The sequence below is a fragment of the Canis lupus genome, chromosome 19 (assembly GCF_048164855.1).
Source record: "Canis lupus baileyi chromosome 19, mCanLup2.hap1, whole genome shotgun sequence".
Classification (NCBI taxonomy): Eukaryota; Metazoa; Chordata; class Mammalia; order Carnivora; family Canidae; genus Canis; species Canis lupus.
The window spans coordinates 45,054,567-45,080,307 of NC_132856.1; the positions used below are offsets into that span (position 1 = coordinate 45,054,567).

The following is a 25,741-nucleotide window of genomic DNA, read 5'->3' on the forward strand; positions in this document are numbered from 1 at the left end:
GGTTTAGAATGTTGGGGGGGCTCTCAGCAACTTTTATACCTTTTTTAAGAAGTAACATCATTGTAAGAGTTTCTGTAACAATAGTAGCCAATGGTGTAGATCTGGCTATGTGTCCAAGCCGTAAATGTGACCAGCTTCTCTGCCTAAGACCCGCAGGGAACCCATGGGTGACCGTCTGGCCCCGCCCACTGTTGCATACGGCCAGGCCACACAGGCCTTGGGCTCAGGGAGCCAGAAGGAAAACTCACACAGCCCTGTCCTAGCTGTCCTCCCCCTTCAAGGCCATTCCTAAAGGGAATTGTGTTGGAAAGGAAAGCAGAAAAGAAGGAAGGGCGTGTCTTGGGAAAGCGCATGGACCCTCCGCCTGGACCCTCCCAGCTCCCTCTCCGTGAACAGAGACTCCATTTAGGCTGGCCCCTCCGGCTCCTCCCCGCTCCTCCTCCTCACCAGAGACCACGGCAGACAGACCCTCAGCCAGGCTCCTGCCAGGCTGCTTCCCCTCTGTTCCTCTGGGCAGCGCCACATCCTCAGGCCCTGCCCACTGACCAGCTCCATCGGAAGAGGGGCGAAGGGAGGGAACTGGCTTCCTCCCTAGCCTACTTTTCCCGTGAGGCTTAGTAGGGGAGTAGTCCAGCCTGTAGACAACCACCAAGATGGCCTCTGCTCCTGCTTCTTCCCTGAGGAGCACCGGGAAGCCCTTTGCCATGCCTGGGGCTGGCTGTCTGTCCAGGCAGCCCCTCTAACCTATACTAATCCCTTTCCTTCCTCCTCTGTGGTGGCTTCTCCCCTCACCCACGGTCTCCTACTCCTGTCTGGCCTCCTCAGGTTGGCCTCGCCAGCCCCACTAAGCAGGGTGCTTCTTTGACCTCCCGGGCTGGTGAGACTAACGATGCCAGAGCAGTCATTTGATTTGTTCCCTTTTTTTTTTGTCTGCAAAGTGGTCATAGTAGTGCCAGACTTGAACCAACCCAAATCGAAGGCCAACATTGGCTGTCATGATCACGAGCCCCTGCCAGCCCTGAGGCTTCTTGCATCCAAGCCTTCACAGCATTCCTGCACACAGCCGGGCCCAGCACCAGGCCGGAAGCGCCTCCGCAGAGCCCAGTCTGGGTAGACGTGCTCCTCCACTTAGTGAAACACACTGGATCAGCATGCCCAGGAATCCTGGCTCAGCGGCCTGTGGATTTGCTCACTTTTCCCTCCCTGGAGGGACCTGTAAATATGTGCCCACCCCACCGCTACTACCACCAAAAAACAAAAACAAAACAAAACAAAAAACCATGCTTTTTTTTTTCCTTTGACACTTTTTATAAGAGAAAGAGAAGAAACATGTATCATATAGGTAGCTCTGTGGCTTGACAAGGAAGCATTTACTCCATTCATCTCAAGCTAACGGACATTCGTCCCCAAAATCCACAGCAATAAAGTGCTTGACTGAAAGTATGATTGTTCTTGTTTTCAGGGAATAGAACAATTGAAAAAGGAAGAGAGAAGATGGGCTAAAAAAACAAAATGGATGAACATGAAAGCCGTTTTTGGCCACCCCTTCTCTCTAGGCTGGGCCAGCCCCTTTGCCACGCCAGACCAAGGGAAGGCAGACCCGTACCAGTATGTGGTCTGAAGGACCCTGACCAGCATTGCCACTCAGACACAAACCACATCACAGCACTACCGTCCTGTCCGTTCTCACGAATGTTTAAATCGAGAAAAAGCAAACCAACTACTCTAAAACTTTTTTTTTTAATGTCTCCAGTAAAATGGCTGAGCGTTGCAGAGAAAAAAAAATGTCCCCATGTTTTATTTTTAAAAGATCATCCTATCTATTTTTTGGTGACCGAAGCTGCTCTTCTTTTTTTTCCTTTTTTAAAATCACTCCTCTGGCCTCTGATTTCCTCTCTGCTGTCTGTCTGGCCTGACTAACGTGGAGGGTGCTGTCTCCCGGCCCGCCTCTACTAACAGGGAGCCGTTGGCCGGTGCGCGGATGGACCGGCCTGGACGCTGGTTAGGGATGCGTGGGAGAGGCAAGGGGGGCCGTGACCTCCCGCTGCCCAGGAGGCAGTGGCAGGCACCCCAATGGGACTTAAAGCGTCACCGAAGACAGATGCTTACCACCTTGTGACCAAGAGGGACGGGACCAGGGCCAGAGCCCTAAGAAGGGCCCTTGGCCCAGTGGCCTCATCCCCCCATGTGGACACGGTTTGCCTCCTTGTACTCCATGGGCTTGGGTGTGTAGAGTGACTTCTGGAGGGTGGGGTGGGATCAAAGGGGTCTTATTTGTATTCTGAATCACCAATTATATTCCCACTGATTATTTGGAACAGTATGAAGGAGAGTTTTTCAGCTCAAAATGCCTTACACAGTCAAAAGGAGAAAAAAAATATCACGCTATTACAGGTTTTCTTTGCTTACTCTTAGCACCCCTCCCCCTCCATCTCCTCCTGCCCTCTCCCCCCCACCACTCCCCCTCTCTCTCCCTCTCCCAGCAAGGTGGCCAGTCAGCTGCATTAATGCTGAGTGACACAACCACAGCCCCCAAGGCGCACAGCCCATCATCACCCCCCTCTGCCCCATTTTGTAAATCTCCAAAGTGGGTACCCTTTCTGATGTTTTAGACACCTAAATGTGCACGTAGCCATGTCTTATCTGTATTTTAACCTGGGAGGCCGTCATCTGGCCCAGGGCTGACCGGGGTGTAAGGTGGACATCGCGGCCCGCAGGCCTCTGCAAGCTGGCAGGTGGCCGTCCCGCTCACGGGAACGGGCAGCGCGGGGACAGAGTGGCCTTGCCATTCGGAGGCACGAGGCCTGAAGAGAGTAGGGAGATGAGGAGACGGACAGGGATGCAGACATCACAGACCTCGGAGTGCTGAGCATCTGTGAATTTGTACACGTGGATTTGAGGTTTTTTAAATGATCACCACAAACCTCCTTTTTTAGCTTGTGCTGCGGGTGGGGTGGGGAAGGTTTGTGAAGCTCAGTGCAGGATGGAGGAAATTCATCTAGCCATGTGATTCTCCATGAACAGTACGTGGAACATGCTGCCTCTTTTCGATTCTGTCCGTGCTTCCACATGGAAACAAAATGCAATAAAATTTTTCCAAAACCTGTCCTTGAGCCGTGCTCTCTCACAGCGCTACCCTCGGGGAGAGCTGAGGGTCCGGGCGAGGCGAGTGTGTGGTGGTAGGGCCCTTGCTCCACTGCCCTTAAACGACATTTATTTCCGTTCCTCCTCTTGACTGAGGCATCAGTTGTGTTGATTTTATTTATTTATTTTTTATTTATTCATGAAAGACACACAGAGAGAGGCAGAGACACAGGCAGAGGGAGAAGCAGGCTCCATGCAGGGAGCCTGATGCGGGACTTGATCCCGGGTCTCCAGGATCACACCCCGGGCCAAAGGCAGGAGCCAAACCCCTGAGCCACCCAGGGATTCCCAGTTGTGTTGATTTTAAAGGACGCGTCAGCCACATGCCCTCGACGGAGCCTGCCCCCCACCCCTGCCTCTGCTTCAGGGATTCTGCTGCCTGAAACCCCCTCGGGAGCTCCCGGCTACAGAAAAGCCTTCAAGTCCGCAGCGTGGCCTCTAGCGCCGGCCACGGGGGAGAGAAAGGTCCCTTTCCCTCTCCCCACCCAGCAGAAAGCGGCGTGGAGCCAGAGGAAGTCGCTAGAACGTTCCAGTCCTTTGAAGGCGCTCCTTCTCATCCCTCCCGTGTAACCAGAAAACTCCAGGACCCTTCCTGAGGCTCGCCTCTTGAGACCGGGCTCTTCATGCCCTAAGTCTAGCCTGAGACCTCAAGTGGTTTTTACTTTTTTAAGATTGTATTTTTATTTATTTGAGAGGCAGCACGAGCAGGGGGCAGAGGGAGAAACACCCCCTGCTGAGCCGGGAGCCCCATGTGGGCTGGATCCCAGGACCCCGGGATCCGGACCTGAGCTGAAGGCAGACACTTAACCGACTGAACCACCCAGGCGCCCCCGAAGTGTTGGTTTATTTTTTTTAATACTGTGTGTTTCCCATAGGTTTTTTGATTTTTGTTTTCCTTTTCAACAGTTCACTGAGGTATGTGAAGGCCACAGTGACCGTACAGTGACTTTAGAACAGTTGTCACAGGCTCTGGCCCGCTCCCACCCGTCAGGGATCCATCCCTTGGGAGGCAGCGCTGCCCTCTGGTCCTGCCGGGGAATATTTTTTAAGTATTTGGATGCCCTCCAAACACTCCAAGGTTTTGTGGGGTTTTTTGTTGTTTTTTTTTTAAGTGACCCAGTTTGGTTCTTTTTCCCGTGGAATTTCTGAGGAATGCAGTAGAGAGTTTTGAAAATGTATTGATTTCTTTTTTTGGTAAGCCCTAAAAATAGAAATTCATCGTTTAAACCCGCGCATACTATGCATATCCTTCCCAGAGAAAAAAGGTTGCTCTCGGCCTCCTGCGTGATTCCACCTCCGGGCTTTTACGGAGCCCTTTGGCTGAAAGAAGGAATGCTCCCCAGCTCTTCAGGCCCTCGGAAGATGGGAATACCCCAAGATCCCCGAGGCTTTCCTAGATCACTTCCATTGAAATGGAAGGCATTTTGCCTGGAGTTCAGTGACTAGGGATGTGGCTGTCTTTGCAGTAAAGTGATTGGTTCCGGGCCTGGCGTCCACACGGGAAGAAACCGGCTTCACACACGGCTGGGGAGAGATGGGGAGAGAGGACCGTCTGCACCAGGGCGGCCCCAGCTTTTGTCTGCAGCCCTGAAGCTGTGCGCCTGGGAAGTGAGCCTATAGCGGCTTCCGTCTTCCAAAGATGGGTCCCTGGAGAGTGGGGGGAGGGGGGATAAAGAGGAAGGTGACAAAAAAAATTTTTTAAAGAGGAAGGTGACACAGGGAGCTGGATCAGGTGACTCCTGCCGGCCTGTCGGCCTCAGGCAGGGGCTCCCAGCAACTGTGCTGAACATGCAAAAGGCCCACATCCCAGCAAACCTCTGCCCATGTGCCCGGGCTTGGGGACCTCATGCCCCACAAAGTGAGCGTGGGTAGCAATGCGTGTTCCGGTCTCCTGCTAGTCGCACTGATCCCTCTCTGAAATAGTTTGTTTCTGGAGAACCAAGTGAGCCACCTGCAATGACCAGCTTCCATTCACCGTGCCTCGGCTGCTGAGAAAGTCCCCGTCCACCGTCCTGTTTCAGGGATCTTTCAGATGAGGCGGATTAGGAAGTGTTTCTGGACCACCTGTGTCAGGTGGGCATCGCGCAGAAACCCGGGCTTGGGGAGGCTGCGTTGGGCTCCCCCAGCCGGGCAATGGCCCTTCAGCTCCTCCCCCCTGGTGGCTTATAGGTGCATCGCCCAAAGGGTGAGCCAGGGGTCTCAACGTAGGAGGGGCCCTAAAATACCAAAGAAGTGTGAAGAGAGGACGATTCTGCTGGAATCCCTCTCCCCCAGAGGCAGCGCACCTCCGAGGGGTCCCCGGAGCAGCAGCGTCAGCATCACCCAGGGCACGGCAGACCAGCCCAACCCCAAACTCTCGGGGCGCACCTTGGGTCCCAGGTGACTGACACGCCGTCTCTCAAGGCCTGGAGCCCCACGGGGTGTGCAGGGGTCTCCCGCGTGGTGCTGCCGGTGTGCCGACTGGGCGCCCCCTTCCCCAACCCACAGCCTCCCCGACAAATGAACGCTGAGCAAACAAGAAAGGTCTGTTCGCGTGAAGGGGGAGCCAGACCGTTATCTGTCTGTCCATCTGCCTGCACAGTTCAGTCTGTCCGCCTGGGCTCTGCACCAAGGGGTTCACCGGATTAAAGGCTTCACGGTGACACGGATACAAGCCGCTGGCCGCTCTGCCCTCCCCACTCGGAGACTTCATTTTCCCACCTTCTCCCTCAGGAGGAAGTCCTCGGTGGCATGACCCCCGTGGGTACCCTAGAAGTCGGAGTGGCCCCGGGTCCATCCGCACGCACAGGAGTTTGCAGAAGCCCCTGGGTGGCACCCCTCCGGACGCAAGGATGCCCTGAGTCCCCCTCCTGCTGAGGTTACGCAGCCCGGCGACCCGGCACTTAAGCCCTGGCTTCTCCCAGGCTCTGGTTCAAGTCCCTGCTCGGCTGCTTCGTTGTGTGTGTGACTTTGGGCCCCGGCTGACTTAAGCCTCCACGACCTCATGTGTCAAACCAGAGAGGTTCATCTAAATCACAAGGCTGAGCGAGGATTAAAGGGGCATCGTGACCGGCAGTGAGGGTGGCGTCTGGCGCACGGCGTGGCTTCAGCCCACGTTAGCTCTGCTAGACCTCCGCTTCCCAAACCACTCACAACGGTTCACGATTAGTGAGATGCTTGTTGGTGTGCTGTGGCCTTTTAAAAAAAGTACATAAATAAAAATGCGCCACAATTGTAGAGTAACTATGGTTTCATGGAACTTTGTGGGGGGCGGTGCCAGGTTGCACAGAAAAGTATCGCCCTTTGTGGGTTGTAGTAAAAAGCTGCGAGAGTGTTCTCTGGCCCTCTAAGGAGGAGGGCAGGTGACGTGGGTGGCAGCCTCTCCAACTCTCCCTCCAGTGATGTGGGGAGCAGAGTGTGGGGACAGGGGCAATGATCTCTTGCTCCGAGGGTCTCAGCCGAGCCTTACAAAGCCTGTGCTCCCTCGGATGCCTAAGTCCTAGTATGTTCATTTAGGGACTTGGGTGGGTCCGTTTGCAGATCACAGCTCCTGTGCCACCCTGGCACAGGGGCCCCAAAGCCCCCATCACACACACCTTACAAGAGACGTTGGTTCCAGCCACTGCCCCCTACCCAGGAATCAACCATTCTTGTTCGCCTGGGCCTGAAGTGGGTATTACTGCTGCCGCCACAAACCTCCTGCTCAAGAAGGTTGCCTTCAGCACGTCTTTAAATCCACACGAAACTCAAAATTGAGTCCTACCAGGAGAAACGAACCCCACTGGATCCTCCTGAACCTGCGGTTCAGACTCTCAGGCCTCTCTTATGCCTCAGATGCATTCGGAACATTTGCTTCTGTCCAGACTCAGAGTTGATACACCTGGATGTTTGTCCATCTCTCTGCTCAGGAACTTTATCTGGTGGACGGGATGGGCTCCTTCCAGAATGTTCTTATGAGCTTGGTGAAGAAGTTGGTGCTCACTGGGCCCACGCCACTGGCATGGACATAGCAATCCTGCAGGCTCTGGCTTCCCTCTGCCTTTGTGATCGGCACGGGTAGAGGGAGAATTTGTAGGAGGATTGAAAATGCACTGGGAAGAGGGGAGACACTGGTTCTCGCCCCGGTTCTGACGACCAGCAGGACAAGTTTTGGCTACCGCAGTGGCCTCTCAGACCCTCTGTTTTCTCATCTTCCAAGTGTCAGTACCAACACCTGCCTCCTCTCAGGGTGGTGCGAGGACCCAAAATCATGGCTCTGAGTGAGCCCAGTCAGTGTGGATATAGTCTGCCATTTCTGGGTGTCCCCTCTGTGGCCTGCCCTGCCACCTCATGATGTCGCAGCTTCCCTGAAATCATGTTCTTAAAATGCCTCTCTTGACAGGCTGCTAAGGGTTGCCCAGGAAGGGAATGCAGGATCCCCAAAGCAAGTCCCCTCAGTTGGCCACCGCTGCTTCTGCTAAGTAGGGGGCGCCTGGCGAGGGGCCAGTCTGTGGGCGGCACAGCATCCGGTGCTCTTGACCTAAGTACATGAGGCTCCCGCAGAAGTTGTCAGCAAGGTCTGTTTCCTGAAACGGCTCCTCTGTTCTGATTACGACAGTAACACCCGCTCAAAAGTGGGGAAAGCTTGGAACGTACGGGAAGTCCACAGATATAAATACGAATCATCCCAAATCCCTCCCCAGAGGTAATCTCGGGTCCCGTGATGTCGTGTGCAACTAACTATGCTGTCTTCCTTTGACACCGTTGGACAGGATTTTCCGGTGCGCTGTAAAACTGTGGACACCATTTGTCACAGCTGTGTTGTGGTTCGGTTTGTAGGATCGCTGACTTGGCTGTCACTGTGGGCATTTTGATTGTTTCCAGCTTGTCACCTTGTAACTCGGTGTTCAAGACCGTATCGCTCACATTTTTGTGTCTCAGATTATTTTTTTCATCTTTCACTGTGAAATAACTTCCGACTTACAGAGAAGCAGCAAAAATAGCACAAAGCGCTCCTATATCCCCCCTCCATCGGTCTTTCTAAACGTAAACATTTTATATGGCCACAAGACATAACCTGGGAACTTATCAATACGATACCATTAACGGGTCTACCTGCTTTATTCAGACTTGTCCGGTTGTCCCGCTGAGACCCTCCTCTGTCTCATTGTGTCGCTTGTCACGTCTCTGGAGTCTGCTCCAATCTGCAGTGCTGCCCGGTCCTTCTTCGCCTTTCATGAATTTGACCCCCTTTAAAAAAAAAAAAAGTAAGATGAAGGGCACCTGGGTGGCTCAGCGGTTGAGCATTTGCCTTTGGCTCAGGGTATGATCCCAGGGTGCTGGGATCGAGTTCCGCCGCAGGCTCTGTGCGAGGAGCCTGCTTCTCCCTCTGCCTGTGTCTCTGCCTCTCTGTGTGTCTCTCGTGAATAAATAAATAAAATCTTTTTTAAGAATTGAGATGAAATTCACATAACATAAAATCCACCACTTTGGTGCGTGCCGTTCAGTGGCATGGAGTCCGGACGTAAGGCCGTGCCACCTCCACCTCTGTCCGGTTCCAAAGTGTGTTCATCAGACTCTGACCCTTTTGAAGATCAGAGGCCAGGTATTCAGTAGAGTGTCTACCCTTCAATTTGCGTTTGCTGTTTTCTGGCAATTAGATCTAGATTACGCGTTTCTGGCAGGAAAACCACTGAGGTGGTGTCCTGGGCGCGTCACATCCTGAGGTCGTGCGACGTTAACACATCTCATTATCGGCGATGTTACTTCCGAGCTGGTTAAGGCGATGCCTGCGAAGCTCCCACGCTGGTTTGCCCTTTGTTTTTTTTTGTTTTTTTTTTGTTTTTTATTTTATTTTTTTTTTTTTATTTATTTATGATAGTCACAGAGAGAGAGAGAGAGGCAGAGACACAGGCAGAGGGAGAAGCAGGCTCCACGCACCGGGAGCCCGACGTGGGATTCGATCCCGGGTCTCCAGGATCGCGCCCTGGGCCAAAGGCAGGCGCTAAACCACTGCGCCACCCAGGGATCCCTGGTTTGCCCTTTGTAATTAGTACCTTACAAGGGACGTACTTTGAGATCAGATTCTTGACTCCTACAATTTTTTCAAGAGCCAAGAAACGTAAATCTCTGAGATGGAGGGGGAAGAAACAGTGCTGGAGACGACCTGGCCCGGAGGACGGGGCAGACCTCAGTTGGTGTGTGTGCCTCAGTTTCTCTCTCTGCATAACACAAGGGATCATACCAGTTATGTAAGGCTCTTGTGTGGAAAAGAAGAGAAAACCTAGGACAAGGTCCTCAGAGATCGTTCTGAGGTGGAATGGGTCGTGTGAATGAGCAGTGCCCGTGCCGGGCAAACCCACAGCAATGTCCCTTGGCTTCCGGAAGAGGCCCCAGTGGGGCTAAAAGCCTTTTGGAGGGTGCTGTGGCCTGGAGAGCTGACCCGGCTGTGCCTCTAACTCCCGTGGGCCTCTCCCCCTCCCACACCCTCTTTCTGTGGCCTGGTGGCCGACGCCCAGAGGCAGGTGAGTGGGCAGCTTGGGAGAAGCCACAGGGCAGTCTGCCCCCCCGAGCGGGGCCTGACGCCCACCCAGGCCTCCCCGACCCTGTGCGCCCCCGGCTGCCCGCCGCATGCTGGCACTGGCTGTGCACGCGATCTGCTTCCTTGGCCCTGGTGTTGTTTGTACCCCATGCTCCCCTGCTACCGCCCGCACCCCTTCTTCGTGCTAAGTCTGCTGCACCTGCTGGGGGGCATGGCCCAGAAGCCTGGAGGGGGGCGGGTTCGTCTTCTCAGAGCTCTCAGGGCAGCTGCGATGTTACTCCCCAACCCGGGACCCCTTGGCAGCCTGGCCTGACTTAGTGAGGCTGGGGAACCCCGGCAGCAGCAGGGGGAAAGGGCAGAGGCCTGGGGTCCCGGGCTGGGGGGACACAGGCCAGATCCCCATGAAGGCCCTGCTTGCTGTGCCGCTCCCCGCCGCTCCCCACTGGGCCCCTCCGGCCCTCGGGGGCCCCCGGAGCCCTGACCTGGCCCAGGCTGGCTGTGTCCCGGCTCCTCCACCCCTCACCTCACCCGCCCCGCTGGGGGTGTGCCGGGGGGCGCGCAGCCCAAACCCCACTGACCCTCTTCATCCCGTTGTCCCTCCAGGGCATCGAGCGCCTCAAACGAAAGCACCAGCCCAGGGAGCGCAGGGGCAGCTGGAAGTCCGTGAAGGAGACCTTCGGCGGGGACTTCTCCCCGAACTGGTTCAACCCCTTCTCCGGACCGTGCGACCCCGAGCCTCTCAGTGACAGGGCCTGGGTGCGGCAGGCGGCCTCGCTGTCCGACACGGATAACACGGAGACCACGGAGGAGCAGTCGGAGGAGAGGAAGGACGAGGACTCCGTGGAGGTGATAGATGAGTGAGGCTGCCGTGGGGGGAGCCCGTCACCCGAAAGCCTCAGGCAACCTGGACGCACCCCTGCACCCCGCTGCCGCCCGCAGACCGCCCGCTGCCACTGCCATCCCCTGCACCGCCTCATCCTCTCCCCGGGTCGGGCCGGGTCTTGGGGGGATGGACTAGGGGTGACGAGAGGACGAGACTCGGAGTCCATCAGGAAGGGTCTGCCCAGAGCGGGCCTGGACGTCCCTCCAAGACCGGGCGTCCTCGGCATCTGGCACAGCCTCGCCAGCAAAGGAAGCTCCGAACAGGGCAGCCCAGGGTCAGGAAAGAACTTGCCTTTGGCCTTTCTTGGGATGTCTGTCTTCTCTTGGAGAACGAAGGCCATGATGTTATGATGGAAGGACAGAGCAGGGCTGGCCGCGGGGACCCCGGGCTGGGACAGTGACATCAGAAGAGACCAGCCTGGAAAGGTCTCAGGATCCCGGCTGCTCCCCGGGAAGGCTTGTCTGACCTAGGACAGGGGCACGGCTGCCACAGCCACCTGCAAGGTCAGACCTGAGGGTCAGGCTTGGCTTGAGGAGGCCCTTCACTGGGCTGGACACACGCATACATGAGGGACATGCCCAGGCTCAAAAAGCGGGTTATGACCGTAACTGTCGTGGCAGTGGTGCCAAAGCGGAGCTCCCATCCCGTCCCAGGGATACGAGAACTGTCACTGAGTCGGAGAGCTTGGAGCCGTCCTGCCTGGTGGCTCCAGGTCTGTCCATTCACAAGTAGGGATGGGGGAGAGGACCTATTTAGAGCTGCTGGGGACCTTCTGAGCGCCCCCCGGCCCCGCCCCTGCCCCATAGCTTAATTAACTATCCCTCTGGAGAGAGTCTCACAACCCACGTGGGCAGCAGAACCGACCAGAAATCTGGCCTGTGTTTTAAGCCACTTCTCACAAGATAGGGCCTGTTGTGTTTCTCTGAGAGGATGGGTGGTGGCCGGGGACTACAGATTGACGAGCCAGAAAGACACACACACACACACACACACACACTCTGCCAGGATGAGCCTGGTTGAACCCCAGGGTTAACTACCCAGCGGGGCCGGTGTTCACAGAGCCACCTGTGCTAAGCCCTGCTCAGAGCCCCCGGAGGACATCCCACAAGGGGCTGATGGTGAGGCTCTAACAGGGACAGAGCAGCCAGGCCGTAGGCCCATCTTGGTCCATATCAGCTTTTTTTTTAAGATTTTATTTATTTATTCATGAAAGACAGAGGAGAGAGGCAGAGACACAGGCAGAGGGAGAAGCAGGCTCCATGTGGGGAGCCCGACGTGGGACTCGATCCCGGGACTGGGATCACGCCCTGGGCCAAAGGCAGACGCTCAACCGCTGAGCCACCCAGGCGTCCCTATATCAGCTTTAATATTTATTCATGACGAGGGCAGGGGGGCTGGTCGGCTCCGAGCCTGTGGACTCGCAGTCTGGGCAGGACGCGGCCGCTGGCCCCTCTGGGAGAGCCGTTCTCGGATCACAGAGGCCTGTGGTTTGTTGTCCTAACCCGGGAGGCAGCCGGGAGGCAGGGGGGCTCAGAGGGGTGCAGCACGGCGACTGTATACCAAAGACTCCGCACGCGGGGGGAAGCAGTGCCGCCCCTGGAGGCCCCGAGGAGGCCGCACGTAGAGTTAGGGTCACCACTGGCAATGTCCGTCTCCATGGATTTCGGGCCCTGGTCGGAGGGGGGCTGACGCTCCTGCTCGGGGGCCCCCCCGCACAGCGGGCTCATCTTGCACTGGAGCTCAGCGCAGCCCACCGGGTTCTGGGGCCCCGTCCAACCCTGAGCTTCCTGTCCTCACTGCACGGCGACAGCATAACACTGTGCTTGCCTCACACTGGACTGTAACCGCTGTCAAAACCCAAGGAGGGCTGCGGGGAGGGAGGCTGGGCGCACACTCCACCTCCGGGCTCTGAATAAAAAGCTCTTTGCTTGACTTCGGCGGCTGGAGTCTCCTGTCTTCAGCAAGAAATCCCAGTCCAGACCCCTGGGCAGCAGGGTCCTTGGGCTTAGTCACCTCAAGGGCACCTCTGTCCCCGCGGGTGGAGAAGGACAAGCGAACGTCCAGGATGTGGGTGGAGAGTAACTAACCAGACCTCTCCGGGTCATCTCCCAGCGGGTGTTTCCAGCAGATGGAAAACTCACCTTTCATTTCATCAGAGCACTTATTGCACACCTCCCGTAGGCCTGTTGCGCCCAAGATTACGTATCCGAGAAACCACAAGGAGCCGACACCGATGCAAACACACGAGGGGTTATTTACAGTATACCCGACACCGCGGAGCAGGACTTGGACCCCGAAGTGGGTTAAAGCTGGGTGTTTTTTTTTTTTTTTTTAAGATTTATTTATTCATTCAGAATGAGAGCAATTTTATTTATTTATTCATGAAAGACAGAGAAGGAGAGAGGCAGAGACACAGGCAGAGGGAGAAGCAGGCTCCATGCAGGGAGCCCGACGTGGGACTCGATCCCGGGTCTCCAGGATCACACCCCGGGCTGCAGGCAGCGCTAAACCGCTGGGCCACCCGGGGCTGCCCAAAGCTGGGTTTTTTTATAGGCTGGTCTAGGGGATTTTCAGAAGGGGTGGAGGAATTTCTCAAGTTCTGTTTACATTCTGATATGGGGCTTTCAAGGGCATTGAGCTCTGTTCTCATTCTAATATGGGACTTTCTAGGACTTAAGCTGTAAACTGTTTTCTTCCTGTAACTGAAGTACTGTAAATTTCAGCTCTTATTCCCAGGGGCCTGGGATGGCTGCACTTGTGCTAACACTGAACTTAAAGTGGAATGGCCTTAATTTTCTCGGCCTCCACAGGCCAGGGAGGTGGGCATTTGGGGCGGGATTGAGGGGGTTGACTTTTTAATTTTATTTGAGAGAGACAGACTAAGAGCAGAGGGGAGAGGCAGAGGGAGGAAGCAGGCTCCCTACTGAGCAGGGAGTCTGAGGCGGGACTGGATCCCAAGATCCTGGGATCATGACCTGAGCCAAAGGCAGATGCTTAACCATCTGAGCCACCCAGGTGCCCAGGATTTTGACTAAAGCCAGGCCACTGCCCTTGAATGTCATGCCAATCACACCTAGAATAACGCCCACTCAACCCAGGCCTCTGCCAAAGCTCGTCCCTGGGGTTAAAGCCTTTGAGAAGCTCCCCCGACCCTCCATCCCCTCCCCCCGCCAGCGTCCTGAGTGCGGCCCAAGGCCCAGTGAGGAAGCGGACCCCGGAGAGGCCCTTGACCTGGGAAGTTCCGAGGATCAGATGGCTCCTCAAGGGCCCACGAGATCCGCCGCTCGAGGTTCTTTAAGAAGCCTGTTCGCAGAAAGAAAAACGTGACCCAGGGGACCACGCAGTCCTCGTGAAGCAGTCAGAGTTTAATTAAAAGCATATTGATCATTTGAGCAAGTCTCCGGAGGGCCGAACCAGAAGCAGAGGCTTCAGCTAACAAAGCAGGGCTTTCAGCGCCAGGAGCTGCCAGGAGGAGGCACCCCCTCCCCGAAGACTGCCCCCCCCCCCCCCCCCCCCGGGGAACCAACTCCCCTCGAGGGAAGGTCTCTCTCCCCTGGGCCTGCCCGAGGCTTCTGAGCCCGGGAAGCCACCCCTCCCGAGCTGGGCCAGCCTCTACCCGGGGCAGCCTGTGTCCCTGCCAGGAGCCTGTCTCCAGGCCTGGGGTGTTTCGGGGCCACCAGCGCTGGCAAGATGAGGTGGTGGGTGAGGCGGGAGGGCCGGAGGCTCCAAGTGAGGTGCCCCTTGGTCAGGAAGCCCCAAAGGCAGCTTGATTGCTGGGGAGCAGGGGATGGGGAGGACAGAGGGGTCTTGGGGGACCTGGGACTTGCTTGGCCTCGAGAGCTGGAGTGGAGAAGACAGAACTGACGCAGCAGATCCAGCAAATTCATAAACCAGCCAAGGGCCCCGTCCCCTGTGGTTCCCAAGTGAGGCCTTGCTATAGAGGGAGGTGTGGCTCCTAAATGTAGATGGCCCTAGGGGCACCCCTAGCTAGGGGCCAGGGCGCCAGTCCAGGACTGCTTTTACACGCACCCCCAGCTGAATCCAGTGCAGAGGGTCCAGGGCCACGTTTTGAAAATTACTGGATTTCAGGAGCAATGGACACCTGCCTGTGGCTCGGACCAGTTTCTGAAAGGTTGGAGAGTCCCCACTGTGGAGTCTTGGGGCTGGGGGGGTCTGGCAACTGGGCTCCTGCTAGAAGATTCCTGGGAGAGGGAGGCGGGGGAGGGGGCTGCCCCTACCAGCCCAGAGTCTCTGGTGTCGCCCATCTCGCTCAGGCACACGTCCTCGCTGAGGTTCTCGTGTCACCATCTGAATCGTAGCCTCTGGGTGCTGGGCTCCCCCAGGCTCTCGGCCAAGAAATGATGCGGGGGGCAGGGAGCGAGCAGCGACCGAGGGCCAGGGGGCCTTTCCCCTCTCGTCCCTGGTGTCCTGCCTACCTGTGGTCAGGGGCCCGGAGAACACCCAGCACGGGCTGCGGGGCTGCCCCGGCATGGATGGGGGTGCAGGTCCGGGCCTGCCCCTCTGGGAGCTCCCTGACCAATTCCCAGCGAGCACGCCCTGCGCGTCCTGCACGTTCATCTGACACACACGTGGCACGGGGAAGGCGGGGAGGGGGAGGCATCCGTGTCCACACCCAGTGGAACAAGGTGGTGCCAGCCCAGGCCAGGCCGGCCCGGCCACACGCCTCGTGCGTAGCAGAACACACGGAGGCCATGGCCTGTCTAGACAGGCAGGGAGCGCAGAGGGCCCAGGGCACCTACCCACCATGTGGCCTGGGACGGATGCCCACCTGTCTGGGCTTCTGTTTCCTCTTCTGTGAAATGGGAGCGTTAGAACACCTACCTTTGGGGTTGTTTCGCAGACGATATGTTTAGGCCTGTTTGGGGCATCTCCTGCTTTGGAATTAATTGGGAGTGGCCTGCATCTCTCAACCTCTGACGAGCCCCAGCTGGACAATCGTTCCACTTTATTGAAACCAGAGAAAGGGCAAAGCCCCTTAAATTCCTCTTTTAAAGCACTTACAACAAGCGCTTGTAAATCATGTAAAAATAAATTAGCAAAGGGCCCTAATTTAGACTTTTGATGTAATTTCTATAAAAGGCTGTAGAGGCAGGTATGGGATAAAGATGACACTTGTCACAAATCTCTGAACCGGTGGCCTGGGTTCCACCCCCAGCCCGCCCCCTCCTGGCCGGCACAGGATGGTTCTTTGCAAACTCCATCAGGCCTGGTGAAAGACAGTCACACCCCCTGTATCCTGAACAGTAAAGATAGCAGTTTGTTAGATTGGGGCTTTACAATATGTTACGATTTCCAAGGCCTGTTTTGGACGCTGTTCAGTTTTAATTTATAAGGAGTCGCAAAAGACAGTGTGGCCCGGGCCTCTAGCGACCTCTCCCATCAGAGAGAACAAAGGCCACCCCCAGGCCCTGGAGCGGCCAGAAGGAACGCAAATACATGGAAAAGAGGTGAAGGGTCTGGCTGAAGAGGGACATAGAGACTCTTAGCGCTGGGCCCTGCCGCCTCTCTGCTCCGGGCTGCAGTGTCCTCCTGTCCTGTCCTCCTGTCCTGCCTCGTGGCCCCAGCCTATTCATGCCTCGTGCCTTCGGGCCCACCCATGCTGGCTATAGAGTAATTAAAGGAAGGGGAGGGTGGAGTGATGCTGAGCCCCCAAGGCTACTCACAGTTGCAAAAATCCCAAAGGACGATTCTCATTCCTGTGGAACAAAGCAAATTCCTCTTCCAGGTGTGCTGGGCAGTGATGCACACCTCGTGCCTTGTGGAACCCCCTCTCCTAGAGTGTGTGCCGGACCTGGTGACTCGCTTCTAAAAAGAAAATGCAGGAGGCACCTGGGTGGCTCAGTTGGTTGAGCGGCTGCCTTGGGCTCAGGTCATGATCTTGGGGTCCTGGGATCAAGTCCTGCATCAGGCTCCTTGCTTAGCAGGGAGCTTGCTTCTCCCTCTGCCTGCTGCTCCCCTTGCTTGTGCGCTCTCTCTCTCTCTCTCACTCTCTCTCTCTCTCTGACAAATAAAATATTAAGAAATAAAATTAAGAATGGAGGAAAAGCGATGGGATGTCACCTCTGAGGTTACAAGGGGCCTGCGGCCTCTGCCCTGGGTGATGCCAGCTGGCCGCCCTGGCTGCAGATGACACAGACACACGGTTGTGGTTTGAAAGCACTGCATGGTGGTGGTGGGGTAATATGTGGCACAGCAGCAGGTAATGAATACTCTAACTGCCCGACGTCGGAGCCCTAGTTAGACAGCCCCGGCCAGCAGCCCCCCCGGGAGTCATGGATTCCTAGTGGACCAGCAGGCCCACAGAGGGCCACGTATCTCTAGCGGTGAAGGAGAAATAGTAACAGGGCGCCGGAGAGGGGAAGGTTGCAGGCCTCCAGCAGAGGACCTCCTAAAGCCAGCTGCGTTTCTGAGATTCCCAAACATGGGACCTCATCTTTCATCACCTAAACTTGGATGTGACCCTCGCAACACCTGGGAGTTCTGGTTGCCCCTGCTTGGCTCACAGCTTGGTGGATGTCAGGAGGGAGCACTGCACCACCTTGCTGTGCAGCCTTGGGCTCCCGGCCCCATCTCTCTGGGCTGGTTTCCTCATCTCCTGAATGGGCAGTGGCTCAGCCCACTGCGTCCCAAACTCCCAACACCAGCAAGACTCCCCTGGGAACAAACAGCCTTCCAGCAGGCCCTGGCCGTGCCAAGCATTGCACTGGGTACTGGTTATGTGCTACTGAATCCTCATAATAACCCCTGACAATGAGACGATGGAAACCCGGAGGGGTCAGAGTCTTGCCCAGAATCACAGAGCTTGAAAGGAAGTGGCCAGGTGCATTCAAGTCCACCTGCACCCCTGAGCACCAGGGCCTCCGGTCGCCGGCTCTGTCTGCCCATGGCCCAGGCTTCCTCAGTGTTTCTTTCTTTCTCCCAGGCCAGAAGGTGCCAGCATGGGGGCAAAGGGGAAGAAGCAGGCACTTCTTTCCATGGACATGGTGGGCTCTGTGCCTGGACCCCAGAGGTCAGGGTGGGGGCCCCGTGGTAATGCTACCAGCCACTAACTTGGGATGAGCAGGTGGGCCACGAGGGATCAGGAGCCCCCCGCCATTCACAGAGTGTCCCCTGTGTGCCAGGCACACGCTCAGAGCCGCCCAGCACAGGGAGCATTTCAGACTCACCCAGCGATGAACACACGTCTGCCTACCACCCACGTGCAAACACGACCATACGGCTACCGTCTGGGTGGGCCCTGGGACAGCGTTCTCAGTGTGGCTGGGAGCCCCTGGGAGTCCAGAGGTCAGCAAGTATCTGCACAATAATCCCAAGACGCTCTTCGCCTCTCTGCTGTGATCCCCTCATAGGATATAGGACAAGCTCGGTGATGCAGTTTCAGAGTCCACACTCCCGTCAACATGAAGAAACTACCACTTGTAGCGCACAAGTATAGACTCAAACAAGGACATCCACCATCATCTGAAGAGCCTATGGAAATATTGGGATCCCTGGGTGGCTCAGCGGTTCAGCGCCTGCTTCGGCCCAGGGCGTGATCCTGGAGACCCGGGATCGAGTCCCATGTCGGGTTCCCTCCATGGAGCCTGCTTCTCCCTCTGCCTGTGTCTCTGCCTCTCTCTGTCTCTCTGTGCCTCTCATGAATAAATAAATAAAATATTTTTAAAAATAAAATCTTAAACAAAAAAAGGAAATATGCCTGCCTTTTTCATCTATGTATCTGGCTGAAGGCAGATTTTCTTAATCTATTTCAACAACAACAACAACAACAACAACAACAACAACAACAAAATGCATCTCAACAATTGAATACAGAAGCAACTGGGGAAATCCGGCTGATTTCTACTAAGGCAGACACTGAGATTTACAGAAATGCAAAACAATGGCACTCTCTTCCCCACATTTTAGGTTTCCAAAAATATAGGTTTCCAAAAAATATATGTTATCTATGTAACGTGTGGAGAATGTAGGATTCTTCATTCAGAATAAAACAAATATTTTTTAAACTTCTCAGTTCAACTTTCCGAAATGGTAACCATTTGCAGATAGAAACGTCCTAACCACCGGCTGACCGGGGTCTCCAATAACCTGTAAGAGCGGAGAGGGGACCTGAGACCCAGCTGCCTGAGAACTTTCTGCTCTGGGCAAGTGGAGTTCCTGGGAGGACAGGGCCCCCAGTCCTGCACCCAGGAGCACCCCGGGCGGACTGTCCGCTCACCCAGCCCGAGGCCCCAGCGGCAGGTGGGAGGAGGACCGTGGGACCACTGGCAGCCCGGAGGCCGAGGCTGGGCCTGGAAGCCTCCAGGAGAGGCTGGGTTTGGAACTCAGATCCGACTTGAAAACCTGCGCTCAGAACAATTATGGGCAAACGTGTGTTTCTTGATGACTTTGATGGGGTGACGGGGTGACGGGGTGACCCGGCACAGTGCTGTGGTTCAGAGCCCAGCTCAGGTAAAGAGCCTGAAACGCACCGAGCCGCTAGGGGTGAGTACAAGGCAGCATCAGCATCGTGTGGCTCCTCACCTGCCCCCTGGCTCCTGGGGCCCCGGGCCCAGCCCCAGAGCCCTGCAGCCTTTCCCCTGCCAGCTGCCTCCTGCTCCAGGGCCTCCAGACCTCCTGTCCCCCTGTTCTCCATGCCCTCCTTGGTCCCCCCACAAGGGAAGCAGGACTCCACGCATGTCACATGTCCCCATCTGCCTTGTGATGTCCTCCAGGCAATCCGGCGCAACCAGCTTCACCTGTTTCTCCCACCAGCAGACGCCACTGCCAACCCTGCCAGCGCTTAGAGGCCCTTTATATTTATTTCTTATTTTTCAAATTTTTAAGGGTTTTACTTATTTATTTGAGAGAGAAAGAGAGAACATGAGTAAGGTGGGGGTGCAGAGGGAGAAGCAGGCTCCCCACTGAGTGGAGAGCCCTACATAGGGCTCGATCCCAGGACCCTGGGATCATGACCTGAGCCGAAGGGAGAGGCTTAACCGACTGAGCCACCCAGCGCCCCTCGGAGTCCCTGTTTAAAACCATTGGTTCTAAAAAAAAATAAAAAAATAAAAAATAAAAAATAAAAAAATAAAACCATTGGTTCTGGGATGCCTGGGTGGCTCAGTGGTTAAGCGTCGCCTTCGGCCCAGGGCATGATCCTGGAGATCCGGGATCGAGTCCCACATCAGGCTCGCCACAGGGAGCCTGCTTCTCCCTCTGCCTGTGTTTCTGCCTCTCTCTCTTTGTCTCTCATGAATAAATAAATAAAATATATAAAAAGAAAACTCGAAAACAACATTAAAGCAGCAAGACCGCCCCCCTCCCCTTACCCACTACCTGTCATGAGAGCTAATAGATTTTCTGTCTGGTCCCCTGATTGCACTTGCACCCATGTGTTTACCTCCCCATGAGCAGCGGATGAGCCATGTCCTATGATCTTTGCGCCCCAAATGTGGTACTTTTCCCCCGTGGCTGGCTTGCCTCCACCCCACACAGCTGCGGCGGCAGCCCGCCTCAGGCAGAGGGCCCCCCCCGCCCCGCTGTCTCCTCTCCCTGCTCTGTCCCCTCCCAGCCCAGCCCTGCTCCTGGCTAAGGAACCCGGGCATTTGAGGATGGAGGGCCTCCCACCCCGTGGGCCGGGCCCCGCCTCGTCCCTCGATCCCCCACTCCATCCTCACTGTCCCCACATCATTCCTACATTCCAGGTGGGGAGACAGGATCAAGGAGGCGAGGGCACCCCTGACTCTGGCTGCTCTGGAAGGGCCGATCGGAACCCGCGTGCTCTGCGCACCGGCCACCCCCGCAGACCCCCACGAGCGGGGCTCCAGGTGGGCCCAGGCCCACGGGCCCGGATCGAGCAGCAGCCGCAGGTAAAGCACCTGCCCTTGGCACACCTTTGGTTGCCTGGAACACCGCAGCGAGGTGAGAAACGGCGTGCTCCTCTCTCAGGACGTCGGTGACAAGAACCTGCAGACCTGTCAGCAGCACAGCTCGGGCTCAGCACACAGGACCTGGGCTGATTGAGGACACCCCTCCGTGCAGCCCCTGAACTATGACGACATCCCAGGCTGGCCCTGCCGGGTCACGAACACATGCCCACAGGAAGGAGCCTGTGCTCCGCTGAGACCATGTGAAATCCAGCGAGTTTCTGACGCCGAGGCTGTGTTCCTCATTTGTGGTTCCAGCCCAAAGCTGCGGGCTGGGGAGGCCCATCGCGGGGGCCCACATGCTCCTGCCAGCTCAGGCCACTCGGGACCCCGGAGGGATGTCAGGGTACCACCGGCTTTCCAGAGTCCTCGCAGTTCGCCACAGCACACTGACAGCCTGCCCCTCTCCCCCTCATCTTCCTCCTGGTCCGCACACGTTGGGAAGACCATCGGCTCATTAATGCAGCTGTCCCCCCAAAAGGGGTCGATCCTTTCCAGGCAGCTCACTGGGTAAATGAGCGGCACAAACAGTGAGAGATTGTGTAAACCACATCCGCAGCATCTGCCCTGAAGTCCTGGGTCTGGACTGAGTTCTCCAGGGCAGGGGGCTTCACGGCGGGCGGCCACACAGTGTCGGCCTATCCTGCCCGGTGCAGGTCCTGCTTGGCTGCCCGGACACTACAAACTCTGTGTCCAGAGGACCACGTGGATGGTACCTCTGGTGTGTGCCCCTGCCTCCCGTGACACCCGCTCGGCCCTGGCAGGCTTTCAGATCAGCTTCAATTTTCTGGCCAGATTATACTGTGTCTCCATTGACGCCTTGGGCCTGGCGGGAAAAGGTTCATACAGAAACTTGAGGAAGCCACCCGGCTTTCAAGACAGATCCTCACGGCTAACGAGGCCAACTTGGTTTGAACCAGTCCCCATAGAGGCCATCACGGAGACCAATACCGCAGGCTGTCACCTGTGTATACGGTCCTACTGAGACATGCGGACTTGGATGAAAAAGCTCAAAATAGGGCAGCCCAGGTGGCTCAGCGGTTTAGCACCGCCTTCAGCCCAGGGTGTGATCCTGGAGACCCGGGATCGAGTCCCACGTCAGGCTCCCTGCATGGAGCCTGCTTCTCTCCCTCTGCCTGTGTCTCTGCCTCTCTCTCTCGTGCTCTGTGTCTCTCATGAATAAATAAAATCTTAAAAAAAAAAAAAGCCCAAAATACATATAATAGGACTTCTGGGAGGAGAAAATCAAGCATAAGGGAACAGTTGCATCAAAGTGATGATGCTAAGAACTTTCCAGAATGGATGAAAGACGTGACTTCTCTTATTTAGGAAACCAGTAAGATTCTAAACGGGATGGAAAGTAATAAATACCCACTGTAAAAATTATGACTCTCCCACCCCAGACCCTCAGACCCTCTCTCCAGAGACAACGACTATGAAGCATCTTTCCAGTTTTCTCTACCATATTTACTTACTCACGGAGCTTTCTCAACATACTGATTCTGTACCTGGCTCTTTTCTTTTCCCCCCTCTAAAACATACCCTGGAATTTATTTCTTAACCACCCTAGTAGTTCTCTTCCTTTCAATGGTCACTACTGCCTCTGAGTGGGCGTGGAGATTGTTCCAAATCTTCTTCTTGTATGCTACAAAACTTCCTTGCACCGATGTCTTTGCATTTGTGGGTGACGATATTTGGAACACACATCTTCCAAAGTCGAGCTGCTGTGTCACAAGGTATGTGCATCTTGAGTTTCAGTAAATGTTGCCAAAGAGCCTTCCAGAGACTGCATCAGTGACTCATATAGAAAGATGGGAAGATGTCTTTAAAAACCAGCCAACCAGCCAACAAAACCCTGCTTACTAAACTTTTCATCATGGCGAGTCTGATAAGAATAAAAAAAAGGGGGGCAATCTCATTGCTGTTTTGATTTTATTTCATTATCATCCCCCATTACAAGGAAGACTGAGTATAATTTCCTAGACTACTCTCAGCTACCTAATACTGTCCACTCATCTTTTGGGATGTGGGTCATTTTCTTCCGACCCACAGGAACTCATTTTATACTTCAGAACAGCTTCTGCTTATTCATTCCCTCTGAGTCCTGCTACACATTTTTTAACTTCTATGTAGTCAATTTTTCTATCTTTTCCTTTGTTTCTAGGGGAAATATCTTCACTCCAAGATTATTTTTCACACTGCCACCATTTTCTTTTCTGCCTTACAGTTTCATCTCTGCTCTTTCTGGAATTTATTGGGTACAAAAGGCATGACGTAGTGACCCATGTCACGCCTTTATTTTGCTCTAAGTGCCAACCAGTTGCCTCAACATTGTGAATTGCACGATCTCTCTTCTGTGAACCTTTAACCACACCACCCACCATGGCCTGGGTCCTTGGAATGTCCTGACACCCTAAAGGTGCTGGGAAAACAAAAGCAGTGCTGCTCAAGCGAATGCAGCATCAGCAGCACAGCACACCAGGCCACCGCAAGGCAAGCCGTGATGTCACCTGGGCAAGCCCAGCAGCACCAACCTGCTCCCACCAACACCCCAACACTGGTGGGACATCTTCTGGAGACGCGTTCTTTGGACAGATGTTGTGCAAGTATTTTCAGCCTTTGGCAGGCCTGCTGCTTCTCTCCTCACTGTGGTCTTAATACGCATTTCCCTATCACAGTGAAACTGAAGTTTTTTGAATGTTCATGAGCTGTTCGAGCTTCCTCTTTGTCTATGAATGATCGACTCGTGTGCTTTGCCCAATTTTCTTTTGAGGTGTACTGTCTTTTCTTCATGATTTAAAGTCTGAGGAACGTTGAGAAAAGAACTTCTACGAGTCCCTCCCACCACATCCAGCTGCCTTACCTGGCTCTGCGCACACACGGACCTCCTCACCTCTGTGAGAGTTAGATGTCTGCATCCCCGGCTAAAGCCGACCCTCCCTTGTGCACCAGACTGTGGCTCAGGGGCTCCAGCTTATGCTCAGTGCTCAAAACAGTCCCCTTCCTTGCACCTTCTGTATCTCTGCTGATAGTTCACTGCCGTTAGCCTACATAAATATGCTATTTCTCCTCTCACAACCCAAAATAAAACAAAACAAAACGCCCTCTCTTGTCCCTGTCTTCTCTGCCACCCATTGCCCCTTCACAGAAAAACTCATGGCAGGAGTCTTCACCACTAACTGTGTCCAATCCTTCTTCCTGCCATTCTCTCCTTTCTGTTTTGTTTTGTTTTCAATTGTGGACGAATACACATGACATAAAATTGACCGGTTTTATTTTTTTTTTTTTTAAGATTTTATTTATTCAGGAGAGGCAGACACAGGCAGAGGGAGAAGCAGGCTCCATGCAGGGAGCCAGATGTGGGACTCGATCCCAGGACTCCAGGAGGATGCCCTAGGCCAAAGGCAGGCGCTAAACCGCTGAGCCACCCAGGGATCCCCAAGCAAAATGTTTTCAAGGTTCCTCTTTCTTGGGGTGCCTGGGTGGCCCAGTCAGTTAAGCATCTGCCTTCAGCGCAGGTCTCAGTCTCAGGGGCCTGAGATCGAGCCCTGCATGGAGCTCTGCTCGGTCTGCTTCTCCCTCTGTGCTCGCTTTCTAAGAAATAAAATCTTTAAAAAAATAAAAAAAGATTCATCTTTGTTTGTAGCCTGTGTGTTAGATCTTCATTCCTTTTTAAGGCTGAATAATCTGTTGTATGTATATGCTACATTTTGTTTATCCATCCTTCTGCTGTTGGGACATTTGTTTCCACCTTCTGGTTATTGTAAATAATGTTGCTATGAACACTGGTATCCAAGTATCTGTTTGAGTCTCTGCTTTCAATTCTTTGGGGTATATACCTAGAGCAGGAATTGCTAGAATCATAGAATTATTCAGCTTTTTGTGAAACTGCCAAACTATCTTCTCCAGTGGCTGTACCATTTTACACTCCAACCAGCAATGCACAAGGGTTCCAGTTTCTCCATTCTCACCAATACTTGTCATTTTCTGTGGTTTGTTTTGCATTGTTGTTTTTATAGTAACCATCCTAATAGGTTTGAGGTGCTATCTTGTTGTGGAGCTCATGGAGCTTTTTAAAAAATATTTTATTTATTTATTTGACACAGAGAGAGCACATGCAGGGGAAGCAGCAGAAGTAGAGAGAGAAGCAGGCTCCCTGCTGAGCAGAGAGCCCAAGTGGGGCTGGATCCTAGGATCCCAAGGTCATGACCTTAACTGAAGGCATACGCTTCACCGACTGAGCTACCAGGCGCCCATCACTGTGGTTTAGATTTGCATTTCCCTAATGACGAGTGATGCTGAGCATCTTTCACATACTTACTGGCCATTGTATATCTTCTTCAGAGAAATGTCTTTTCGTGTCCTTTTCCTGTTTTTAAGTTGAATTTTTTGTTGTTGAATTGTAGAAATTCTTTATATATTCTGGATATTAATCCTTTTTCAGATATATGATTTGCAAATATCTCCAATTCTTAGGTTATGGTACTTTTTTTTTTTTTTAAGATTTTATTTACTTATTCATGAGACAGAGGCAGAGACATAGACAGAGAGAGAAGCAGGCTCCATGCAGGGAGCCTGACCTGGGACTCCAACCCGGGACCACAGGATCATGCCCTGAGCTAAAGGCAGATGCTCAACCACTGAGCCACCCAGGCGTTCCGTACTCTCTTGATGGTGTCCTTTGATTCACAAAAATTCTTAATTTTGATAAGATCCGATTTATTTCTCTTTTGCTGCCTGAGCTTTAGATGTCAAAAACTCATTGCCAAATTCAATGTTGTGAAGCTTTTACTCTGTTTTCTTCTAAGAGCTCATAGTTTCAGTTCTTATAATTTTAGGTCTCTGATTTTGAGGTTTTTTTTTTTTAAGATTTTATTTATTTATTCATGAGAGACACAGAAGGAGAAAGGCAGAGACCCAGGCAGAGGGAGAAGCAGGCTCCCCTCACGGAGCCCGATGTGCGACTTGATCCCTGGACCCCGGCATCACGCCCTGAACTGAAGGCAGACACTCAACCAGTGAGCCACCCAGGTGTCCCAAGTTTGTTTTCTATATGGTGAAAGGTGAGGGTCCAACTTCATTCTTTTGGATACATATATCCAGTTTCTCCGGCACCAACTGTTGAAAAGAACTGCCCTTTCCTGCTGAATGGTCTTGACACCCTTCTCAAAGGGCTTAGGTTCTCTATGCCGTACCACTGGTTCATATCTCTAGGCCTGTACTATATACTGTTTTCACTATGTAGCTTTGCAGTAAGTTTTGGACTCAGGATGTGTAAGTCCTCTGACA

The 25,741-nt window shown here is 54.2% G+C and overlaps 1 protein-coding gene and 1 long non-coding RNA gene across 9 annotated transcripts in view; one reads left to right on the forward strand and one right to left on the reverse strand.

Annotated features, from left to right (window-relative positions):
* ZDHHC3 (zDHHC palmitoyltransferase 3) overlaps nt 1-12,458 on the forward strand; it is a 53,619-nt gene extending 41,161 nt beyond the window's left edge. For 4 of the 7 annotated variants that reach the window (XM_072786542.1, XM_072786539.1, XM_072786538.1 and 1 more), the window contains one exon: nt 10,247-12,458. In XM_072786542.1, the coding sequence (XP_072642643.1) occupies nt 10,247-10,504 (258 nt within the window). In that variant the 3' untranslated portion in view covers nt 10,505-12,458. Of the gene's footprint in view, nt 1-1,462; nt 3,107-10,246 lie in introns of those variants that run through there. The other 3 variants (XM_072786544.1, XM_072786541.1, XM_072786543.1) reach the window with 1 other exon arrangement.
* Nucleotides 1,547-8,852, reverse strand: LOC140610454 (uncharacterized). 2 transcript variants are annotated; one of them, XR_012012105.1, is made up of 3 exons: nt 8,577-8,818; nt 8,218-8,352; nt 1,547-4,791 (listed from the first exon to the last, which is right to left on the reverse strand). It is a non-coding gene; the product is annotated as an uncharacterized lncRNA (long non-coding RNA). The 2 variants fall into 2 exon arrangements; XR_012012103.1 differs by having other exon boundaries at nt 8,218-8,852.
* Nucleotides 12,459-25,741: the final 13,283 nt, after the last annotated feature.